The sequence below is a fragment of the Loxodonta africana genome, chromosome 9 (assembly GCF_030014295.1).
Source record: "Loxodonta africana isolate mLoxAfr1 chromosome 9, mLoxAfr1.hap2, whole genome shotgun sequence".
Lineage (NCBI taxonomy): Eukaryota > Metazoa > Chordata > Mammalia > Proboscidea > Elephantidae > Loxodonta > Loxodonta africana.
The window spans coordinates 16,959,286-16,983,892 of NC_087350.1; the positions used below are offsets into that span (position 1 = coordinate 16,959,286).

Genomic DNA, 24,607 nt, shown 5'->3' on the forward strand with positions numbered 1-24,607 from the left:
TTAGAACACTTACCCCAGCAAGGCAGACGCAGGCGGGAGGCCTGATGAGCCGAGAGGCCAAGAAACCAGGAAGCAGAAACTGAAGAGACAAAGAACACAAGAAGCCAAGCTGTCTCAGTCTCAAAATGTATGGTCATCACTTTAGGGGTTTCAAAGGGTAGAGCCACGACCTCTGGTGTTTCTAAGGGTGGTAGTCGCCACTCAGATGGACTAGGAGAGTGGTGTGCCCAAAGCCAAGGGAGCAGAGTTCCTGTCCCAGTGGGTCTAGAAGGCAGAGCTGAAGCCCAGAGCCAAGGGGTCTCCACTCAGAATCTGGAGAGTGTGGCCAATACCTAGGGTCTAGAGGGCAGGATTATTGTGTAACTTGTCTCAGAGAACAGAGGATTATTTCAAAGCCTTGAGGACTAATGTAATGCATTCTGCTGACTTGCTTGGTGCCTGGTATCCCTTCTTTTCCTCCAGTTCCTCCCATTTTTAACGGAAATGTCTAGTTTGTGCCTGTTCTGCCATTATACCTTTGGAAGCAGATAACTTGTATTCTACATCTCAGAGATGAAGAGGAATTTTTGGATTTTGGACTTGGAATTAAGACTTTTGCTATGATATAATGGGATAAATATGTTCCCCATGTTGCAAGGATGTGATTTTGGGGGGCCAAAGCGTAGAATGTCATGGATTGAATTATGTCCTCCCAAAAATGTGTGTATCAACTTGGTTAGGCCATGATTCTCAGTATTCTGTGGTGGTCCTCCCTTTTGTGATTGTACTTTTATGATAAGAGGATGAGGGTGGGATTTTAACACCCTTACCAGGTCACGTCCCTCATCCAATGTAAAGGAAGGTTCCTTGGGGTATGGTCTGCGCCATCTTTTCTCTCTCAAGAGATAAAAGGAAAGGGAAGCAAGCAGATAGCTGAGGACCCATACCACCAAGAAGGCAGCACCAGAAGCAGAATGCGTCCTCTGGACCTGGGGCAGGGACTGGCATTCTCCAAAAGGACCTCCAGGGAGGTTTGCTCGTTAATATCAGAGCCCCACCAACAGTATGTTTGGCAGTGCATACAGGCTCCACTCAAGTCTCCTGCTTCCTAGCACACAGCAGCCTCAGTCAGTAGTCCTCAGTACTGACTGGAAGGGGGGACTGACAGACCTGAACTGACCCCCAGAGAGATCTGTTCTGTCTGTTTTGGAGGCTTAAGTTATGGGTGTGCAAGCTGGCAGAGTTTTGGTTACACACCTGTTTAATCTTTGGCTGAAGGGTGAACCTCAGAAGTGACTTCATTACTGGGCTAAAAGGATGTCCAGAAGCCATACTCTCAGGGCTTTTCCAGTCTCTTTCAGGCCAGTAAGTCTGGTCTTTTTTGTGAGTTAGAATTTTGTTCTGCATTTTTCTCCAGCTCTGTCCAGGACCCTCTCTTGTGATCCGTGTGAGAGCAGGGCATGATACGATGATTAAAGGGATGACCCATCATGAAGACATAACCATAATAAACATCTATGCACCCACTGACAGGGCTCCAAAATACATAAAACAAACTAAGACCACTGAAAAGACCAACTGACAGTTCCACAACAGCAGCAGGAGACTTCAACACACCGCTCTCGGGAAAGAACAGAACATCTAGAAAGAAACTCAACAAAGATACAGAAGAGCTAAAGGGCACAATCAGACAACTTGACCTCATAGACATATATAGAATACTAAACCCAACAGCAGCAAAACACACATTCCTTTCCAATACACACGGAATGTTCTCCAGATCAGACCACATTTTAGACCACAGAGCAACCCTCTACAAAATCCAAAACACTGAGATAATACAAAGTATCTTCTCTGACCACAATGCCATCAATGAGAAATTTAAGAACAGGAAGAGCAAGGAGAAAAATCAATTCCATGGAAACTTAATAACACCCTGCTTAAAAACCACTGGGCAATAAAAGAAATCAGAGATGGAACAAAAAAATTCCTAGAATCAAACAAGAATGAAAACACATCATACCAAAACCTGTGGGATACACAAAGGCAGTGCTCAGAGGTCAATTTATAGCAATAGATGTACACATGAAAAACAAAGAAAGGGACAAAATTAAAGCATTAGCCATACAACCTGAACAAATAGAAAGAGAAGAACAAAAAAAAGCCTACAGCCACCAGAAGAAAGCAAATAAAGATCAGAGGAGAAATAAATGAAAGAGAATAGAAAAACAATAGAAAGAATCGACAAAACCAAAAGTTGGTTCTTTCAAAGGATCAACAAAATGAACAAACCACTGACCAGACTGACAAAAGAAAAGCAGGAGGGGATGCAAATAACCAAATAAGAAATGAAACTGGGGACATTACAACAGATCCAACTGAAATAAAAAGCATCAGAACACAGTATTATGAAGAACTATACTCCAACAAATTTGAAAACCTAGAGGAAATGGACAAATTTCTAGAAACACACTACCTACCCAAACTAACACAAAATGATGAAAATCTGAACAGATTCATAACAAGAGAAGAGACTGAAAAGGTAATAAAAAAAACTCCTAACAACAACAAAAAAAAAAACCCTGGCCCAGATGGCTTCACTGGAGAATTCTACCATTCAGAGAAGAGCTTACACTACTCAAATTATTTCAGAACGCAGAAAAGGAAGCAACAGTCAGAATTCATTCTATGAATGCAGCATAACCCTGATACCAAAACCAGGGAAAGACACCAAAAAAAAAAAAAATTACAAACCAATCTCTCTCATGAACATAGATGTAAAAATTCTCAACAAAATTCTAGCCAATAGAAGTCAACATCATATCAGAAAAATACACCCCCACCAAGTAGGATTCATACCAGGTATGCAAGGATGGTTCAATATTAGAAAATCAATCAACATAAATAAAAGGAAAGAAAAGAATCATATGATCATCTCAAACAATGCAGAAAAGGCATTCAGCAAAGCCCAGCACCCATTCCTGATGAAAACTCTCAATAAAATAGGTATAGAAGGGAAATTTCTCAACATAATAAAGGGTCCCCCCCCTCAAAAAAAAAAACCCAGTGCCGTCGAGCCGATTCTCACTCATAGCGATCCTATAAAGGGCATGTATCCAAAATCAACAGCCAACATCATTCTTAACAGAGAGAGGCTGAAAACACTCCCTTTCAGAACAGGAACAACAAAAGGGTGCCCATTATCATCACCCCTGTTTAACACTGTGCTGGAAGTCCTAGCTAGAGCAATGAGGCAAGAAAAAGAAATAAAGGCCATCCAAATTGGTAATGAAGAAGTTAAACTGCCCCTATTTGCAAATGATATGATACTATACATAGAAAACCCAAAAGCGGCAACAAGAAAACTACTGGAACTAATAGAAAGATTCAGCAGATTAGCAGGATACAAGATAAACACACAAAAATCAGTTGGATTCCTACACACCAATAAAGAGAACAATGAAGAGGAAACCAAGAAAACAATACCATTTATAATAGCCCCTAATAAATAAAATAGTTAGGAATAAATCTAACCAGTGGTGTAAAAGACCTATACAAAGAAGACTACAAACCACTACTGCAAAAAACCAAGAGACCTAAATAAATGGAAAAACATACCATGTTCATGGATAGGTAGACTCGACACTGTGAAAATGACAATTCTACCCAAAGCAGTTTACAAATACAATGCAATCCTGATCCAAATACCAACAAACAACATGCTTTAAAGAGATGGAGAAACTAATCCTTAACTTTATATGGAAACGGAAGAAGCCTGGATAAGCAAAGCACTATTGAAGAAGGATAAAGTAGGAGGATTCAAACCACCTGACCTGAGAATCTACTACACAGCTACGGCAGTCAAAACAGCCTGGGACTGTACAATGACAGATACACTGACCATTGGAACAGAATTGAGAACGCAGATTTAAATCCATCCAGCTATGGTAACCTGGTCTTCGACAATGGCCCAGAGTCCATCAAATGGAGAAAAGACAGTCTTTTTAACAAATGGTGCTGGCAAAACTGGATGTCCATCTGCAAAAAAAAAGAAACATGGCCCATACCTCACACTATACATAAAAACTAATTAAAAATGCATCAAAGACCTAAATATAAAGCCAAAAACTATAAAGGTCGTAGAAGAAAAAATAGGATCAATGCTAGGGGGCTTAATACACAGCATTAACAGGATATGAACTATAACCAGCAACACACGAACTGCATAAGATAAGCTAACCAGGATCTTCTAAAAATTAAACACTTATCCTCATCAAAAGGCTTCATCAATAAAGTAAAAAGAGAACCTACAGACGAGGAAGAAATTTTGGGGTATTACAAATCAGACAAGGGTCTAATCTCTAAAATCTACAGGAAAATTCAACATTTCTACAATAAAAAGACAATAATATCCAATTTTAAAAATGGGCAAAGGAAATGAATAGACACTTCAATGAGGAGGACATTAAAGCAGCAACAGACACATGAGGAAATGCTCGTGATCACTAGGCATTAGAGAAACGCAAATCAAAAACCACAATAAGATACCATCACACCCCCGCATTACTGGCATGAGTCAAAAAACAGGAAATAACAAATGTTGGAGAGGCTGCAGGGAGACCGTAACTCTTATGCATTGCTGATGGGAACGCAAAATGATGAAACCATTCTGGAAAATGATACGGCGCTTCCTTAGAAAGCTAGAAATAGAAATACCATAGCATACAGCAATCCTGCTCCCAGGAATATATCCTAGAGAAATAAAAGTTGTCACACAAATAGACATATGCACACCCATGTTCACTGCAGCACCGTTCACAAAAAGATGGAAACAACCTATATGCCCATCAACAGATGAATGGATAAACAAACGATGGTACATACATACAATGGAGTAGCATGCAACAATAATGAACAATGATGAATCAGTAAAGCATCTCATAACATGTATGAATCTGGAGGGCAATATGCTGAGTGAAATCAGTCAATCACAAAAGGACAAATATTGTATGAGACCACTACTGTAAAAACTCACAAAAAGGTTTACACATGAAAAGAAACAATTTTTGATGGTTATAAGGGAGGGGAGGGGTGGGGATGGAAAAATACTAAATAGATAATAGATAAGCGGTAACTCTGGTAAAGGGTAAGACAGTACACAATACTGGGGAAGCCAACACAACTTGTACGAGGCGAGGTCATGGAAGCTCCATTGACACATCCAAACCCCCTGTGGGACCAAACTGCTGGAGTGAGGGCTGTGGGGACCATGGTCTCAAGGAACATGTAGCTCAATTGGCATAGCATATTTTATAAAGAAAATGCTCTATGTTCTACTTTGGTGAGTAGTATCTGGGGTCTTAAAAACCTGTGAGTGGCCATCTAAGCTACTGTACTGGTCTCACCCCTTCGGGAGCAAGGAATAATGAAGAAAAGTAAACATACAAGGTAAAGATTAGCCAACAGGACTAAAAGATCACATCTAACACAGCCTCCACCAGACTGAGTCCAGTACAGCTCGATGGTACCTGGCTACCACCACTGACTGCTCTGACAGGGACCACAATATGGGGTCTTAGACAGAGTTGGAGAAAAACGTAGAACAAAATTCTAGCTCACAAAAAAAGACCAGACTTACTGGCCTAGCAGGGACTGGAAAAACCTGGAGAGTATGGCCCCCCAGAAAACCTTTTAGCTCAGTAACAAAGTTGCTCCTGAGGTTCGCCCTTCAGCCAAAGATTACACAGGCCCATAAAACGAAACGAGACTAAAGGGGCGTAACAGTCCAGGGCCAAGAACTAGAAGGCAGGAGGGGACAGGAAAGCTGGTAAGAGTAGAGAAGGGAGAGTCGTGAAGGGAGAGTACTGTCATGTCATGGAGTTGTTAACCAATGTCATAAAACAATATGTGTACCAACTGTTTAATGAGAAACCAGTTTGTTCTGTAAACCTTCATCTAAATAAAGTACAATTTAAAAAAAAAGAACAGAGACTCAAGACTGCTGAGCAGTTAAATGGAATTATGGGACATCAGGAGGCCTAATATACACATCATAGGAATTCCAGAACGAGGTAAGAAAAAGGGAGAGAAAGAATATTTGAAGAAATAACACAATTTCCTGGTTCTGATGAAGTACATGAATCTATAAATCCAGGAAGTTCCATGAAATCCAAGCAGGATAAATCAAAGAAATCTATACCGAGGGACATCATAATCAGGACCTGAAAATCCTGAAAACAGTGAGAGAGAAGTGAACAGTCACATAGAGCGGATCTCCAATGAGAGTAAATGTCAATTTCTCAGAAACATGGGAGGCCAGAAGGCAATGGAATGGTATATTTAAAGTGCTGGAAGAAAAAACAAACAAACAAAAACCTGTCAAGCAAGAATACTATGCCTAGCAAAACTGTCCTTTAATAATGAGGGTGAAGTTAAAGCATTCCCAAACAGAAGCTGAGGGTTCATATCCAGATCGGCCCTACAAAAAAATATTAATGAGATTCCTCCGGATAGAAGAGACACTAGAAAATAATTCAAAACCATACATAAAAAGAAAGAGCTCTAGTAAAGGGAACTGCATGGGTAAGTATACCAAAAATCAAACCCATTGCCGTTAGGTCAATTCTGACTCACAGCAACCCTACAGGGCAGAGCAGAACTGTCCCTGAGGGTTTCCAAAGCTGTAATCTTTAGGGAATCAGACTGCCCCATAGTTCCCGCATGGAGCTGCTGGTGGCTTTGAACCACCGACCTTTTGGTTAGCAGCCGAGTGCTTCACCACTGTACTACCAGGGCTCCTTATGGATAAGTGTAAGGACTAGTAATAAGGTATTCACACTTGATAATTCTAATTGTTTTGTTTTCATGCTTTTTAATGCCAATGTATAAAAAGGAAGGATAAAACTATGTTATAGAGCATATCAACTATAAAGATTTAATTAGTGATAACAACATTGGCGGGGAGGGGATGGTATAGGTATATAATTTTTTCCATGTTCCTGAAGTTAGGTTGGTATAAACTTACCTTAGGATGTTATAAATAAATGCAAGATATCAAATCTAATATTCATGGTAACCACTAAGAAATTACTAAAAAACATACATAAAATGAAAGGAGAAAGGAACCAAAATGGCTCACTATAAAAAAACCCAGCAAAACACAAAAGCAGGCAGTATTAGAGGGTTTGGGGACCATGGTTTCAGGGGACATCTAAGTCAACTGGCATAATAAAATCTATTAAGAAAACATTTTGCATCCCACTTTGGAGAGCGGCGTCTGTGGTCTTAAACACTAGCAAGCGGCCATCTAAGATGCATCAATTGGTCTCAACCCACCTGGAGCAAAGGAGAATGAAAACCACCAAAGATACAACGTAATTATAAGCCCAAGAGACAGAAAGGGACACATAAACCAAAGACTACATCAGCCTGAGACCAGAAGAACTAGATGGTGCCCAGCTACAACCGATGACTATCCTGACAGGGAACACAACAGAGAACCCCTGATGGAGCAGGAGAGCAGTGGGATGCAGACCTCAAATTCTCGTAAAAAGACCAGACTTAATGGTCCAACTGAGACTAGAAGGACCCTAGAGGTCATTGTCCCCAGACCTTCTGTTAGCCCAAGACAGTGACCATTCCCAAAGCCCACTCTTCAGACAGGTATTGGACTGGATCACGAGACAGAAAATAATACTGGTGAAGAGTGAGCTCCTTGGATCAAGCAGACACAGGAGACTATGTGGGCAGCTCCTGTCTGGAGAGGAGATGAGAGGGCAGAGGGGACAGAAGCTGGCTGAGTGGACACGAAAATAGTGGAGGGAAGGAGTGTGTTGTTTCATTAGAGGGAGAGCAACTGGGAGTATATAAAAAAAAAAAAATTTTTTTTTTTTTTTTATAGCAAGGTGTATGTAAGTTTTTGTATGAGAGACTGACTTGGTTTGTAAACTTTCACTTGAAGCATAATAAAAAAAAAAGCAGGCAGTATTAAAGAAAAAGTAAGGCTTCATACAAAAAACCAATTAACAAAATTGCAGAAGTCTTTCTAATCTGTAATTAACCCTTTATGTAGGTTACAACATGGATGGAGCTTAAAGATACTGTGCTGAATGAAGTAAGTCAATCAAAAAAGGACAAATATTGCATAACTTCACTTACATGAAAAGACAAGAACAGGCATATGTACAGGGACCAAAGTATATTAATGGTTATCACGGGCAGAAGCAGGGAGAGGGCTATTGCTTATGAAGCACTGAATTTCAGTTTATGGTGATAGAAAATTAGCATTCATTAAGGGTAAGGACTGACCAGCTGATTAATGTAATTGATGTAAATAAGTTGTACAGCTATGAAAACTTGAATTGGCAAAAGTTGTGTGATATATTTACAACAAAAAAAGGGGACAGCTACTCAGCCTGCTTATGTACAACCAAATGCATCATGGGATTTGGTTTCTTGGTTTAGAGGTTTAGGGTAATGGTTTCATGAGATACCCCACTTAACTGGTGTAATATCTTTTTAGTGCTTCTGTTCTACCTCCTAATTTACTGTGTAGTGCTAGTTGGTCTTTAATTGCTTGGAGCATTAAAAGCAGCAGGAGAGTCAAAAATAAGATGAAAGAGAACGCATACCTAATTGCCTCCATGAACAAATGCCTCCTTTGCCATGACACTGGAACTGCTTGGGGCCTGGCTACCATTACTGAATGTTTTGATAAAGATTCTATAGAGGAATCCTGATCAAAAAGGGGAAAATGTAGAAGAGAATTTCAAATTTTCATGGAGCTCAGACTTTCTGGAGCCACAGAGGCTGGATAAACCCCCAAAACTATTTCCCTGAGATAACCTTTGAATCTTAAATAAAAAATATGCCCTGAAGTCTCTTTAAGCCAAACAATATTTTAGCATAATTAATGAAGAATATGTCTTGAGCAGTGTACTCTTTTAAAGAACTGTCTATATAGCATCAAATTGAAAACAGCATCTTGAAAGATTAGATAAAGAGAATTATGGGGCAGAGAGTTTATGTAAATAGAGGAGGAACAATTTAGAAAACGAGGGTTAGAATGGTTGCACAACTTGAAGAATGTAATCAGTGAAACTGAACTGTAAATATAGAAATTGCTGAATTGGTATATGTCACGCTGTGCACATTCTCAACAACAAAAATAAACTATTTACAAAAAACTGCTTAAGAAGTCCTATAATATCACAACACAGTACAGAAGACAGACACCTGTTTTCATGACTCAGTTTTGTTTTTTTTAATGCTTTTAGAATAACCATAAATGAAAAAATTGAAGATGTTTTTCAAACTGCTGCAGTCTGAAATTGATCAAACGTGCAATGCAGATGCACTGATAATTACTGGTGATTGCAATGCAAAAGTTGGGAACAAAGAAGAACCAGTAGTTAGAAAATACAGCCTGCTGATAGCAACAATCCTGGAGACCTCATGATAGAATTCTACAAGACAAAGGACTTATTCATCAGAAATAGTTTTTTCTCAACAACACAAACAACTATAACCCGGATCTCACTGGATGGAGTACACAGGAATCAAATAGACTACATCTGTGGAAAGAGCTAATGAAGAAACTCAAAGCCAGGGAATGACTGCAGAGCAGACCATCAATTGATCACATGCAAGTTCGAGCTGAAGCTGAAGCAAATCAAAGCAAATCCATGACTCAAAATATGACCTTGACCTTACATCTCACCTGAATTTAGAGACTATCACAAGGATAGATTTGATGCACTGAACACTTACGACCAAAAACCAAAAAAGAGCTGTGGGAGGACACCATACATAAAAAAGCAGAAGGTCAGTAAAGACAGGAAACAAAAGACAAAAATGGATGTCAGAATAGACTCTGGAACTTGCTCCTGAGTGCAGAGTGGAAGCTCACAGAAAAAACAATGAAATAAAGGAGCTGCACAGAAGATTTCAAAGGACAGCTCAAGAACACAAATTAAACTATTATAATGAAATGTGCAACGAACTGGTGTTAGAAAACCAAAAGGGAAGAACACAACTGGCATTTCTCAAGCTGAAAGAATCAAAGAGAAAATTCAAGCCTCGAGCTGGCAATATTGAAGGATTGAAGAAAGCGTTAAAAGATGGAAAGAACCACTGGTGGCACAACCGTTATGCACTCACTCAGCTGCTAATCAAAAGGTCGGAGGTTTGAACCCACCAGCCACTCCTCAGAAGACGTGGCAATCTGCTCCCGTAAGGATTACAGCCTCGGACACCCTATGGGGCAGTTATGAGTCGGAATCAACTCTACAGCACACACCAACAACATGCTCACGTGTAGAAAGTGTGGAATTGGTGTATGTTTTGCTGTGTATATTCTCAGCAAGAACAACAACAACAAAATGATGGAAGGAATACACAGAGTCACTGTACCAAAAAGAATTGGTTCAAGTTCAACCATTTCAGGAGGCAACATACAATCAACAACCACTGGTACTGAAGGAAGAAGTACAAGATGCACTGACGGCACTGGCGAAAAACAGGGCTCCAGGAATGGACGGAATACCAACTGAGATGCTTCAACACACAGATGCAATGCTGGAAACATGTATTCATCTACGTCAAGATATTTGGGAGACAGCTACTTGGCCAACTGACTGCCTATCAAAACAGAATTCAGAAATTATCAAACGATATCATTAAAATCAAATGCAAGCAAAATTTTGCTGAATGTAATTTAAAAATGGCTGTAGCAATACATCAAGGAATTGCAAGAAGTTCAAGCCAGATTCAGAAGAGGACATGGAAGAAGGATGTCATGAATACCAGAATGATGTTTATTGTGCTTTTTCAACTACGCAAAGACATTGGCAGGGCTGTATCCTTTCACCTTACTTACTCAATCTGTATCATGAACAAATAATCTGAGAAGCTGGACTGTATGAAGATCAGAGCATCACGATTGAGGGAAGTCTCATCAAAAACTTGCAATATGCAAATAACTCAACTTCGCATGCTGAAAATGAGGATGACTTGAAACACCTACTGCTGAAGGTAAAAGACTACAACCCTCAGTATGGACGACACCTGAACATGAAAAAAACAAAAACTCTCACAACTGGCACCATAAATAACATCATTATAAATGGTGAAGAAATTGGAGTCCTCAGGGATTTCATTCTACTTGGATCATCAGTTAGCGGCCAGGGAAGCAGCAGTGAAGAAATCAAATGACGTACTGTATTGGGCAAATCTGTGGCAAAAGACCTCTTTAAATTTCTAAAGAGCAAAGATGTCACTTTGATGACTAAGGTGCACCTGACCCACGGCATGGTATTTTCAATTGCCTCATATGCATGCAAAAGCTGGACAATGAAAAGTGAATACTGAAAAAGGGCTGACACATTTGAATTGCACTGTTGGTGAAGAATACTGAATACACCATAGACTGCCAGAAAAAGAAACAAATCAGTGTTGGAGGAAGTACAACCAGAATGCTTTTTAGAAGGGAGTTGCTCACTTACTTTGGACAAGTCATCAGAAGGTACCAATCACTGAACAAGGACATCATGTAGGTAATGCAGAGGGTCAGCAAAAAATAGGAAGACCCTCAATGAGATAGACTGGCACAGTGGTGGCAACAATGGACTCAAACATACCAACAATTGTGAAGATGGTACAGTACTGGGCAATGTTTCCTTCTGTTATACATAAGGTCTTTATGAGCTGAGGTAAACTCCATGGCACCTAACAAAAATACGACCAAGAAAGCCTATGTGATAAGATACTTTAAACTGCAAATATTACCTTTAATACATCAAAAGTTTTAATAATATAAAGAGACAACAATTTAGTGTGGAAAATCAAAGTTTATTTCACAATTTATTAAACTAAGTGTAAACATTTCCAATTTAATGCTGTCACGCTTCAATACACAAAAAATGAAACATCTGTTATGTAGCCTTCTCACATTTAGAAGCAGCAAACATTGCTCAGAGGCTGCACACAAATTTGTTCACTACTGTGGCCCTGAATAACTCCATTTTTAAAACTGCACATTTCATAGGTATATGTTTTACTACAAATTGTCTATAAAAGCTTCAGCTATCATATACAAATCATGACTTCTGGTACATCACTTGTAGGTGAAGGTTTAATCCAGAATTCTGGAACAGATGCATTTCCTTCCAGAAAATATAGAATAATGCAAAATAAATGTTCAATATTTGTTGAAAATGTTCATACATTCAAACTATTTAAAATTTCAGGCCAATCATAACCAGTTGATGTTCAAAGGGATTAATTGCTTGCTAAAGGCTTTCACATGTTTATGTGGATTTTTCCTGAGATTTCTGATTTCTACTGTGTTTGACTTGCAGGTAAGAGTTTTTGATCATTATGGATGTTGACAAGAGTTCTTTTGTTATGGACTGAATTGTGTCCTGCCAAAATATGTGTTAAAATCGCAGTGGTTAGGAGCTACGGCTGCTAATCTAAAGTTTGGCAGTTAGAAACCACCAGCCACTCCTTGGGAACTCTATGGGCAGTTCTACTCTATCCTATAGGGTCACTGTGAGTCGGATTCAACTCGAGGGCAATGGGTTTCAGTTTTTTATACCTGTAAATATGACTGTTTGGAAACAAGGTTTTTCTTATGCTAATGAGCTCATGTCAGAATATGATGGGTCCTAACCCTGTTTGTTATAAAAACAGCAAAATTAATGCAGACAAAAACAGGGGGAAGACAAATGCAAAAAGGCTGCCAACAAAGAAAACACCTCCCTCTACAGCCATCCCTTGAATTCAGAGTTTTAGTCACCAAGACAGTGAGAAAGCAAATTGTTCTTTACAGCTACCTGCCTGTGGTATTTCTGTTATGGCAGCGCTAGGTAACTAAAACACCTTTCCTGTCGACTTTTTTCTGACGTACAATGAATGGCTGGATTCTCACTTCATTGGAGTCACAGGGTTTCATCCATCCTTACCAGACAGATAACTAAGCAAGGTACAGTAACAGCCAAATCTGCAAGAACTAAAGAGAACACAAACTTATTTCTTCACTGAAAAAAAAAAAAAAGTCAACTACTGAAGATACAAAAGGGAAGAACTGTGGTCAACCCAGTTATGCAAGGACTCTAGCTTCCTTCACTCTGTATTCTGCCACATTAACGGATAACATCCAAAGTTTACCACGGAAATCATCTTCATTTCAACAGGGTCAGAAACAATGTGAGGTTTAAGTTTCCGATCGGCCAGACGTGGATGTGGCATATCCAACTAACGTGCAATAGACAGTTGGAAAAACTAGAATAGCTATGAGCCTAAGAAAAAAAGAAATAGAGGTGAAGAAGTTGCCAGTGTATAAGCTGTGGGTTTCTCCCTTATGTGAATTATCTAATACGTATGACATACCTGCAAAGGGTTTCTCTCTTGTGTGAATCTTGTACTCCAAGGGTTGCCTTCCCCAAAAAAACTTTTACCACATTTATTGCATGCCTAAGGTTAATCCCGTGTGAGTTCTTTGATGTCTTCTGAGAGTAGAATAATGAGCAAAATTCTTCCCACATTCGTTACACTCATAGGGTTTCTCACCTGTGTGAATTTTCTGATGTGCACTGAGATTTTTCTTCTGAGAGAAGGTTTTCCCACATTCATTACATTCATAGGGTTTCTCCCCTGTGTGAATACTCTGATGTGCTCTGAGGCCTGAATACTGGGAGAAAGATCTCCCACATTCATTACATTTGTAGGGTTTCTCGCCTGTGTGAATTTTCTTATGTTCACTGAGGTTTTTCTTCTGAGAGAAGGTTTTTCCACATTCACTACATCCATAGGATTTCTCTCCCGTGTGAATTCTCTGGTGTACTCTGAGATTTGAATTTTGGGCAAAAGCTTTCCCACATTCATTACATTCATAGGGTTTCTCCCCTGTGTGAATTCTCTGGTGTAGCCTGAGACCTGAATTTCGGGAGAATGTTTTCCTACACTCATTGCATTTGTAGGGTTTCTCCCCAGTATGAATTCTCAAATGTGAAATTAGGTACAATTTTAGGGAGAAAGATCTTCCACATTCATTACATTCATAGGGTTTCTCTCCTGTGTGAAGTCTCTGGTGCAGCCTGAGAGTTGCATTTTGGGTAAAAGCTTTCCCACATTCATCACACTCGTAGCGTTTCTCTCCTCTGTGAATTCTCAGGTGTACTCTGAGAGATGTATTTTGGGTAAAAGCTTTCTCACATTCAGGACAGTGATAGGGTTTCTCCCCTGTGTGAATTCTCTGATGTGCTCTGAGCTGTGTCTTATGGGAAAAGGTCTTCCAACATTCATTACATTGATAGGGTTTCTCCCCTGTATGAACTGTCTGATGTCTACTGAGGTGTGACTTCTGGGAGAAGGTTTTCACACATTCATTACATTTATAGGGTTTTTCCCCTGTGTGAATTCTGTGATGTGCTCTGAGGCCTGAAATATGGGGAAACACTTTTCCACATTCATTACATTTAAAGAGTTTCTTCTCCGTGACTGTTTTCTGGTGTTCTTTGAGAGCTAACCTCTTGTAAGATTTATTATGTTCATAATGTTTCTCCTTTTTGTGAGTACTCAGATGCACACTGAGGGTTGACTTCTGACAGAAAGTTTTGCCACAATTATTACACTCACAGAGTATGACACCCGTATGCGTTCCATGATGTTGAATTAAGTGTGACTTCTGACAAAAGGATTTCCCACATTCCTTACATTCATATGGCTTCTCCCCTGAATGCATCCTCTGATGCTGAGTGATGTGTACTTTCTGGTAAAAGGATTTCCTGTGCTCATTACATTCAAAAGTCTTCTCTCCTGTGTCACTTTGCTGATGACTACTCACGGCTGAGATTTGGGAGAAATTATCAAATTCATCACATTTGCACAGTTTCTCTTCTATGTGAGATTCCTTATGTACCATTAGGTGTAACTTTGGGTAAAAAGAACTCCCGTATTCATTATATTCAAAAGATTTATCTTCAGTTGGTGTTCTCCAATGTACCATGAAAGTTGAGATCTGTCCGAAGTTTTCTTCACACGTACTCCTTTCAAAGGTACTCTGTCCCGTGACACTTCTCTGAGGTTGAGTGAGCTGTGACTTCCTGCTGAAATTATTCCCATTTTCATTACATTCACAGTGTGACAAAGCCACGTGAACTTTATTGTAGTCCATGAAAGTTGACTTCTCACAGGATTTCACACACTGGTTAAGACCAGAGTACTTCTCCACTGTGCTAGTTCTCTTGTGGTCAAACAGAATTGTCTTACCACAGGTTTTACTCAATTTGTCATCCTTACTGGATTTCTCTTCTATGTGAGAACTTTCAGGGGTAATATAGGCAGCCTTATCACAGGAACCTTTCTCAAATTCATTATATTCAAAAGCTTCTTTCAAGATTTGAAACTTCTGATTCTGGGAAAGACCTTCCTCGTAACTGAGACCCTTCACATTTTTATTACATTCATAAAATTCCTCTCCAGCATGAGTTCCCTCATTATTAATATCAAGATGTAATTTTTCACATACGGTAATATAATCAGCCTTCTTTCCTGAAGAATTTCTATCACTCATAATTAATTCAGAAACAATTGGGAAACTAATTCTACATAAGTCGCATTTACAGCGAATTTTTCTTGAAGAAAATGAAGCTGTGCCCGGATTACATGGTTTTTCCAAAATTTTCTCTCCTTGTCTAGTCAATATTTTGTTATTGATGGGTATTACTTCCCACAGATGTTTTTCTTCATTTCCTTTACTCCTCTTGAAATAGACATCTGCTTTGTAATTTTCTAAAATAAAAATAATGGGAACATTATAAATCCTACATTCCTTATCAAGGGTGGCTTATGGACACATGTCATATCATGCATTCTATTCTATGGTATCTGATTCTGTTCCCTAAGCCTAAATAATTTTCATACATACCCAAAGAAAAAGACACACATACCCTTGGTTATCCACCTCATTGTTTAAAAAAAAAAAAAAACTGGTGTAGAAAAAATGGGAGAGGAAATGAGTAGCATTTGGCATTTGGTAAACAGAATTTTAAATACTGAGTAGAGAAAGGGAAAAATAAGGAACAGTGAATAGAGGAATAGAGAGTTTTGTAGTACTGGTTTTATCAGACAACCAGAAAATCAGAGAATGGGATGAATCCAATAAATACTATAAACTTAAGCATGTGGCATAAGAAGATAACTCAGTTTACAATTTTTTTCATGGATATCAGGAGAAGGGTTTGGTATGGTAGACCAAAGTTTAGATCCCTATACCATCTAGAATCTAGAACGCACTAGTAAGATACTCACTAATCTACATGTTTCTGATTCCATATCCTCCTTTACCACTCTACCTACCAACAAACAATTACATTTATAATATCACCAATTTCCTTGTGTCCTCTAGTTCAGACCCTTAATTCTTTCAGCTGTAATTCACAGGAACACAAATATCCAACAGGAAGTTAAAAATTAATGAGAGAAAAGCCATCATTGCAGATAAATTAGATCCACCACTAGATTTTGGCAAGGGGGTCTTTGGTTTAATCTATCAGAATTGTTCAGTAGTTAACATGATCATTTCATCTTCAGTTTTCGCATGTCAATCTGCTCTTTGACTTTTCCCAAACCAGTGTATTTTTACACAAATGTGAGCCTTCTACGTTTGTTTGCCAATTGCTCCCTTCCTCTGTGAGGCATTTCCATAAGCAGTCTGTGCTGATTTTTTTATGGCAAAATGTGAAACAAATTGGCATTGCTTATGAAAATACTTCATGGGGAAAGAGAGTGGCTGGCAAACAAACAGAGCATGCATGTTATTTGTGTAAAAATATGGTAGTCATTCCCCTGAAACAAGAAGACTCCTTAATAGTTACTTTAAGAATCTAAAATATTCTGTTTCCAACTGCTCTTAAGACCTTTGGTAATATCATATATACCCTTTTATCATCAACATGTTCATGTGTGCTTGACTATCGCTACTCTGATGCTATTCACATTCAGCGCTACAATGTGACCCTAAGCTGAAAACCTTTGTTGGTCCTAAATCTACCACAATAAGGATCAGGTAAAGACAGGTAAAGGTCGCCATACTGACAAAATTCTACACTTACTGGATACATGTTAGATGTTTCAGGTACCATGCCAAAAGTACACATTACCATCAGTAGTATTCTGGCCGGGCTTTTTGCTGCATGGAAAGGCACAGTCTCAAAAATAATCCTGTACTCATACTTTTACTCAGTCTGCACTCCTGCCTTGGCCATTCTGGGGTGACGGATGGCTTTTGTGTGGTCTTTCTTGCTATGGTCTTTAACTCCCACCGAAGTGACTGAGTGGGACTGTGCAAACAAGGTAACTGTGGCCCACCGAGGGCATTGGTCAGTGTCGCCACCCCATTAGGCTTAAAAGAGAGCCAATTTCAGAGCAGGAGAGGACCTCACCACCTCCAAGGAAGGAGGGCCAAGAGCAAGAGCGGACCCAGGATCCCTGTGCTGAGAAATTCCTGGAGCCAGGAGACCCGAGAGAGCTGTGACACCGAAGATGGTGGCAAGCAGTGGCAGAGAAATGGCGGCAGGAGTGACCAGCAGAAGACAGCACGGTGGGCTTCCCAGCCCCCAGAGCAAGAAAGCCTTTAGGCAGGAGACTTGCTGGCAGAGGAAGGTGCCTCTGGGCACTTGGTAGAGCTAGGTTTGCTGACCCATCGAGCTAAAACTGAGAGCCTTCTGGCTGAGGCTTACTGGTGGAGTGGGGTGCCTCGTGGTATTTATCAACAGAACTGAAAGAGCTTTGTAAGACTTGCCCGAGCAGGGCAGAGGCAGAGGGCCAGAGAGAGGCCTGCCTGCAGGCACAGTTGGAAAAAAGGTTGCTCTGATGGAAGAATTGTATCCTGAGCATTCCTGATCCTGAAATGTAACCTATTACCTCCCTAATAAACCCCATAATCGTGAGTACTGTCTGTGAGTTCTGTGTGACAACTGCAATGAATTATTGAACCCAGCAGAGCAGTAGAGTGCCATGGGAGGGACGGTTGGCGTCAGAACTGGTAAAGATTGCCAAGAGAGGAGGCATGTCTGACCTCCACCTCATTGGAATCAGCCTTGGGCTGTTGATCTTGACTCTCCCTCCCCCTTGTGAAGTTACAGAAGGTCAGATGCTACCCCCATGCCACTTTTACAGCCCTAAACAGAACCTAGATATCTTATAGTACAAGGCATTTTCTCAAACCTTGAAGAAAAACTAAACAAAAAAGCTTATAAAAGCCTTCTCCCATCTTCCTATACACATTTTAAAGTCAAAAAGCTGTTACTACCTATATCATTCATTCATAATTTTTTAAATGAAAAAAGTTACTGTTGAATCAACTCCAACTCATGGCAACTCTGCATGTGTCAGAGTACAGCTGTGCTCCATAGGGTTTTCAGTGGCTGAGTTTTCAGGAGAGGATCACCAGGCCTTTCTTCCAAGGCACATCTGAGTACACTCAAACCTCCAAGTATTTGGTTAGCAACTGAACATGTTAACCATTTGACCACCCAAGGACTCCCTTTTTAAATGAAAAAATATCATAAATACAGAAAAGTGCATATATAAGCATACAACGTAATGATTTTCAAAACCTGAGCAAATCAATGAAACAAGAACCCAGTTAAGGACACAAACGTTTACAAGTGTCCCACAAGCGCTCTTGAGTACCTTTTCACTCACTACCCTCTGACAAAGATAAACACTTATCACGACCTCGTCTTTGTATTTCCTGTAAGTAACTTTATATATATATGTCTGTTTATGTATCAGATTAGCTGGCAAGATCCGTCAAAGTTTCCAGTGTAGGACTTCCATATCCCAACGGGATGCACTGTTATTATTGTTGTGAGCTGTCAAGTTGACTCCAACTTATAGCAACTATATATGACAGAGCAGAACTGCCCCATAGGGTTTCCTACACTATAATATTTATAGAACAGATCACCAGGTCTTTTCTCCCACTGAACAACTGGTGGGTTCAAATCACCAACCCTTCTGTTAGCAGCCAAATGTTAACTGTTTCACCACGAGAGCTCCTAAGGGGATGCACGACCCTCCCCAAAACAGATGTTCACTCTTACCAACCAGGAAGTTCCATCTGAGCCACAGGGCTCAGGGCTCTTAGCGGCCTCATCACTTGATCATGATAAATTACATCATGACATATGAAGCCTAGTCAACATCAAGCACCCAAGTGGTACAGTATTTATATTTTAAAAAACTGCACTGAGCATAAATCATACTGCTAGCATAAACTGTCTGGTGTGGTTCAATGCCACGAGTATACAGAGACACATAGTAGACCCAACACTACAAGTAGAATGGAGTTGAGCATTTCTGAAAACCACACGCCTAAAACCCAGGGAGGACACAATCCATCCAATAGCTGAATTTAATTATTCTCAATTGCACATGGAATATTCATCAAGATAGACCACATTTTGGCCAATAATCACTGTCAAAATTCTCAAAATTAAAAGAATAGAAATCATATAAAGAATGTTCCTGAGCCACAACAAGGTTAAACTAAAAATCAACAGCACACCAATACACTGAAATTCCCACGATATTTCAAATTAACCAATGCATTTGTAAAGAAACTACTGGTCAAAAGAAAATTTCAAGAGAAATTAAACATTTTTAAAACTGAATGCAAATTAACACAGTACACATGGAGACTGTGGCACGCTGCTAAAGCTGTGCCCAGCAGAAAACATATAAATGCTCACGTCAGAAAAAAGGAAAGATCCAAATCAGTAATAGGATCAGAAACTAGAGAAAGCAGAACAAACTAAACCTAAAATAAACAGAAGGAAAGAAATGACAAATATTTGACCAAAAATATATGGAACTGAAAACAGAAAAATGGACAAAAATCAATGAAACCAACATTGGTTCTTTGAAAAGATTAAAAAAAAAAGATAAACTCCTAGACATATTGACCAAGAAAAAAAAAGAGAAAAGAAATAAATTATCAGTATCAACAACACAAGAGGACATAACTACTGATACAACAGTCATTAAAGACATACATAATAAGGGAATATTACAAACAACTCTATGCCCAATAATTTGAAAATTTAGATGAAGTGGGCCAATGTTTCAAAAGACAGAAGCTGTCAAACTCATCCAAGAAGAACAAGAACATTTTCCATCTTGTCTCCTTTGACTTCACGGTGAACTTCCATCTGTCACAGTAAAACCGTGGGTGTTTTTTTCAGAAACAGATCACCAGGAGTTTCTCCCAAGGCACCCCTGGTTAGACCTTTGGGACAGCAGCTAAGCAAGTTAACTGTTTGCACCACCCAGGGACTTACATGACCTAAATGAATGTATATTTGTTTTAAATATTGAATACATAGATAAAAGCCTTCCAAAAAGAAGGTGACAGGTCAAGTGATTTTATTAGCGAATACAACCAAACATTCTCCACAATCTCTTCTGCAAAACAGAAGATAAGGGAATATTTCTAAGATCATTTTATAAGGCCTACATTACCCTCATTTACCAGAAAAATGGCAGTTCAAGGGAGGCTGTAGACCAATACCCCTCATGAATGTAAACATAAACATTCTCATGAAAATAACAGCAAATCAAAATCAGCAATTTATAAAAATAACATGTCACAACCCAGTAGAGTCCATCCCAGAATGCAAGGCTGTCTCAACATTCAAAAGTCAATCAATGTAACCCACCATATTATAAGTCCAAAGAATGAAAACCACATGGTCACATTAACTGATACAGAAAAACCATCTGACAAAGCTGAGCATCCATTCAATGTAAAAATCTCACCAAAACTGAAAGAGAAGGCAACTACCTTAACCTAATGAAGGGCATCTATAAAAAATGTACAGTTAACATCACAATAAAGGGTGACAAACTGAATGCTTTTCCCTTACTACAGGAAAAGAACAAGGATATTCTCTGCTGCCACTTCTACTCAACATCACATAGGTAGTCTCTCCACATCTCTCATTTTGTTATATAAAACCTAGAAGCTTAATAATCAAATGAACACCCACATCACCACCAGTTTAAGATCATTAGCAACACACGTAAAACTACCTAAATACTCCTCACCTATCCAGTCTCCTGCCTCCCCTCTCACACCCAGATGCATTTTTACTATTGTGCAGTGACGGGCTGACTCAGCAGTCTTGGGTATTCAAACTCTCACCCGTTCAAAAGAGAAGGCTGTCCCTTGACCTGGCCTGGGAGATCACCTCTAAGCCCTTGGAATATCCTGCTTAATAGGAGTGTCTCTGTATACCTGTGTCCTTGAACCACATCAGACAGTTTATGGTAACAATGTGATTTATGCTGAACAAATTTTTTATTAATATAAATGAAATTACAAATTTACCTCTAATCACAACTTTAGCTATATCCATAAATTTCTAACATTGTTGCTGTTGGGTACCGTCAAGTTGATTCAAACTCATATCGACCCCACGTGATAGCAGAATTGCCCCCAAGGGGTTTTCTAGGATACAATCGTTACAGGAGCAGATCACCACGTCTTTCTCTTGCAGAGCCATGCGATGGGTGTGAACCGTTAACCTTTCCAATTAGCAGCTGAGAACTTAACCACTGTGCTACCAGGGCTCCTTAAATTTCTAATACACATGGTTATTGTTTTCATCATTTCACAAATGTTCTGCAATATTGGATATGATTTTAATTTTTATCCACATTATTGAGATAATTTCTAAAATTCCCATGTGGAAGAGATTTTTATTTACCTATTTTATTATCAATTTCTAGATTTGTCAAACTGTGACCAGAGAATAGTACTTGTGATAATTCTGATTTGTTGAACTTATTAGCTTTCTTTTTGGACTAATAGTGTATTTTTACTTTATTTAGGTTATTCCGTGGGCACTGGAAAAGTGTCCTTGTTTTCAGCATACACAAATATACACATAATATATGGTTCACATTAATATAAATGTTATTTATTTGTCTCTATATCACCAACAACTAACAACAATATCCATACTTATTGAATGTCCACTGTACCTGCTATGTAATCAGACGAGGACATTCTGATCTCCTAGTTCTAATGATTTTTATCTTCTAGTTATATATATAGCTCCTGTATTTTTTTTGTCTTATGAACATCAATACTAGGTTATTTGGTGCATAGATATTCAAAATGTTTATAGGTTCACTTTAAATTGTGCTCTTTAGCTTGAAGTGCCTTCCTTCTTTTAATGAATTTATTTCCCAAACTGAAACCTCAAAGATACTTAGATTATGAAACCCTAAATGACTTTGTTTGTATTGATGTAACAATTTACAATTCTTTCATTGCACCCTTTCTAAGTTACTTATTGAAGGATTTCCTTTTCATTAAATTCAATCGGTTTGATCCAATCATTTACATTTTTGACTGGCAGGCATGCTTATCTAAACTATGCCAATTTTTATATTATGCTGTTTATAGAGCTTCATAAATATATTTCAGTAAGTATGTTTTACTTCTCATAACTAAAATGATTTTATTCCTGCTCTTGGGAATATACGTAAAACTACTTTTTGAAATTCATAAAATTGTCTATCAGTTTTGGCAATAACTAGATATTGCCTCCTATAAGGAATAACGATATTAGTACAGTGAAACTTGTGAAAGCCAGAACTCCACGGGATTGCCTTGTTTTTCCAGGTCTCGCAAGTTTTCCACTTTCAATGGGTACAATCTTATCACTTTTCTACTGCTCGTTTTAGTGGAAAATATTTGAGTTTTCCTTCTCTGACAGGTTTCTGCCTTAGAGTTTCCAGCTTTTGCAGCTTCTACTGTGTATTTCTTCCCTACCTTTACCTCCTCCACTCACAATTTGTGCTGACTTTATAATGTGTTATTTGGATCTTAGACTATTAAATAAACTTGTAACTCTATTACTTGATTTGTCAGATTTAAAAACTATGTTTGGAACATCAGCTTTTACAGATGAAAAACTCATCATGCTTATCTTCCTTCCTCCATGTTACAATGTCCCCTTCTATAATTTCTCAGACACAACCTTTCTAAACTCACAAAAGCACTGTGCCTCTTAAAAAGTTTCTGAAAAAGTTTTCAAAAGATTTTTACCCTAAGGTCTAACTGTTCCAGAATTCCTTCTGCCAGGGTTCAGAAACTCACCCAGGTAGCTATGGTTTGGGGATTCTTCTTCTAAGGACCAAGGCTCTTCTCCTTGTTCCAATTTGAAGATCACCTCTGGTTTGGTAATGCAATATCCTGTAAACAGGGAAAAACTGAGAGTTTAGACCACACGAAGGCAAAAGAATATGCCTCCAAGAAAGGCAAAATGAAAGTGCTGATTTGAATTTGTCAGTGGGGCAATGACAACAGGAATGTCGTTTCTGTTGCTCAAAATGGTTCAGTACCTTAGACCCCTAAATCCAAACACTGATTAATGTTAAGTTTTACGAAGAGTTTAAAAAAATGAAATGCATTCTAAATGGAATCCCACGGTGAGGTCTGCTCACCCACTGAGACGAGGTGGCTGTAGTTCTCCAGCATCACGTCTCTGTACAGGGTCCTCTGAGCGGGGCCCATGTGCTGCCACTCCTCCTGGGTCAGCTCCACAGCCACGTCCTTGAATGACACCGATGCCTGTAACAGCACATCTCTGATCAATCTGAGGGGTCCAGAAACAGGTGTCATGGAAAACATATGTGGGATCTAATTCTTATCACGTCACTCCTAAAGTTGTAAAACAAATGACTATAAAAAGATGTCCATTTTGGGTCCAATTTTATGTTATCCTTTGGGATTACTCAAGTAGTTAGAGGTTGAAGTCACCATAAATCATTATGTATATATTTATGAATTACAGATGTTTTAAGAGGTAAAATGTTACATGTAAACAGACCTCCTACAACTTTTTCCATATCCCAATAGATTGTTCCAGTATATCCAGAGTATTCACATTCTCCTTTAAGATCACCACGGTAAACAGTGGGGAGACAAAGAAGAAAACACATGTAAGCTCTGGAGACACTATTACTGGATTCGTATTCTTGAAGGAATGCTCTAGAAGGGTGAAAAAAAGCTTAAAAGGTACTGAGAACCAAAGACAGCAGTATAACAGATTAACTTCTTCATTAGTGTAACTGCAACGCACAAAGGAAGAGGACACTCATCCTATACCAGACGCATCGACAGAACTTGCTCACTAGTTTCTTGTTGCTGGGAGGGCAGTCTGCCTTTACAAGTCCCATCCAGGACAACTCAGTTGTGGCCTTGGTCTCAGAGCACTCTCTGATAACGAGGCTGGGAACTGAGTCTCACTCTCTTTCCTATTTTATTGTCCTTGTCAGAGAAGCCTTCCTTCTGGTTCTGAGCTCACAGTAATTTTCTCTGTCTCCATGACCATCGTTAACTAATCTTGTAACTAAAACCAAAAATCAGACCTGTTGCCGGGTCAATTCCAATTCACAGCAACCCTATCGGACAGAGTAGAACTGCCTCATATAGTTTCTAAGGCTGTAATCTTTATAGAAGCAGACTGCCATATCTTTCTTTCGCGGAGCAGCTGATAGATTCGAACCACTCACTGATCTTTCAGTTAGCAGCTGAGTGCTTAATCACTGT

General features: G+C 39.1%; 1 protein-coding gene across 2 annotated transcripts in view; it reads right to left on the minus strand.

The window, feature by feature from the left end:
- Window positions 1-8,163: 8,163 nt before the first annotated feature.
- LOC100655684 (zinc finger protein 658) overlaps window positions 8,164-24,607 on the minus strand; it is a 41,385-nt gene continuing 24,941 nt past the window's right edge. Inside the window, exons 3-6 of one of the 2 annotated variants that reach the window (XR_010322941.1) lie at window positions 23,500-23,626; window positions 23,153-23,248; window positions 13,369-15,771; window positions 8,164-13,277 (exon numbers count right to left, since the gene is read on the minus strand). Coding sequence is in view for 1 of the 2 variants with exons in the window: in XM_010600657.3 (XP_010598959.2) it covers window positions 13,442-15,771; window positions 23,153-23,248; window positions 23,500-23,626 (2,553 nt within the window). In the remaining variant the exon portion in view is untranslated. Of the gene's footprint in view, window positions 15,772-23,152; window positions 23,249-23,499; window positions 23,627-24,607 lie in introns of both variants that reach the window. The other variant, XM_010600657.3, reaches the window with a different exon arrangement.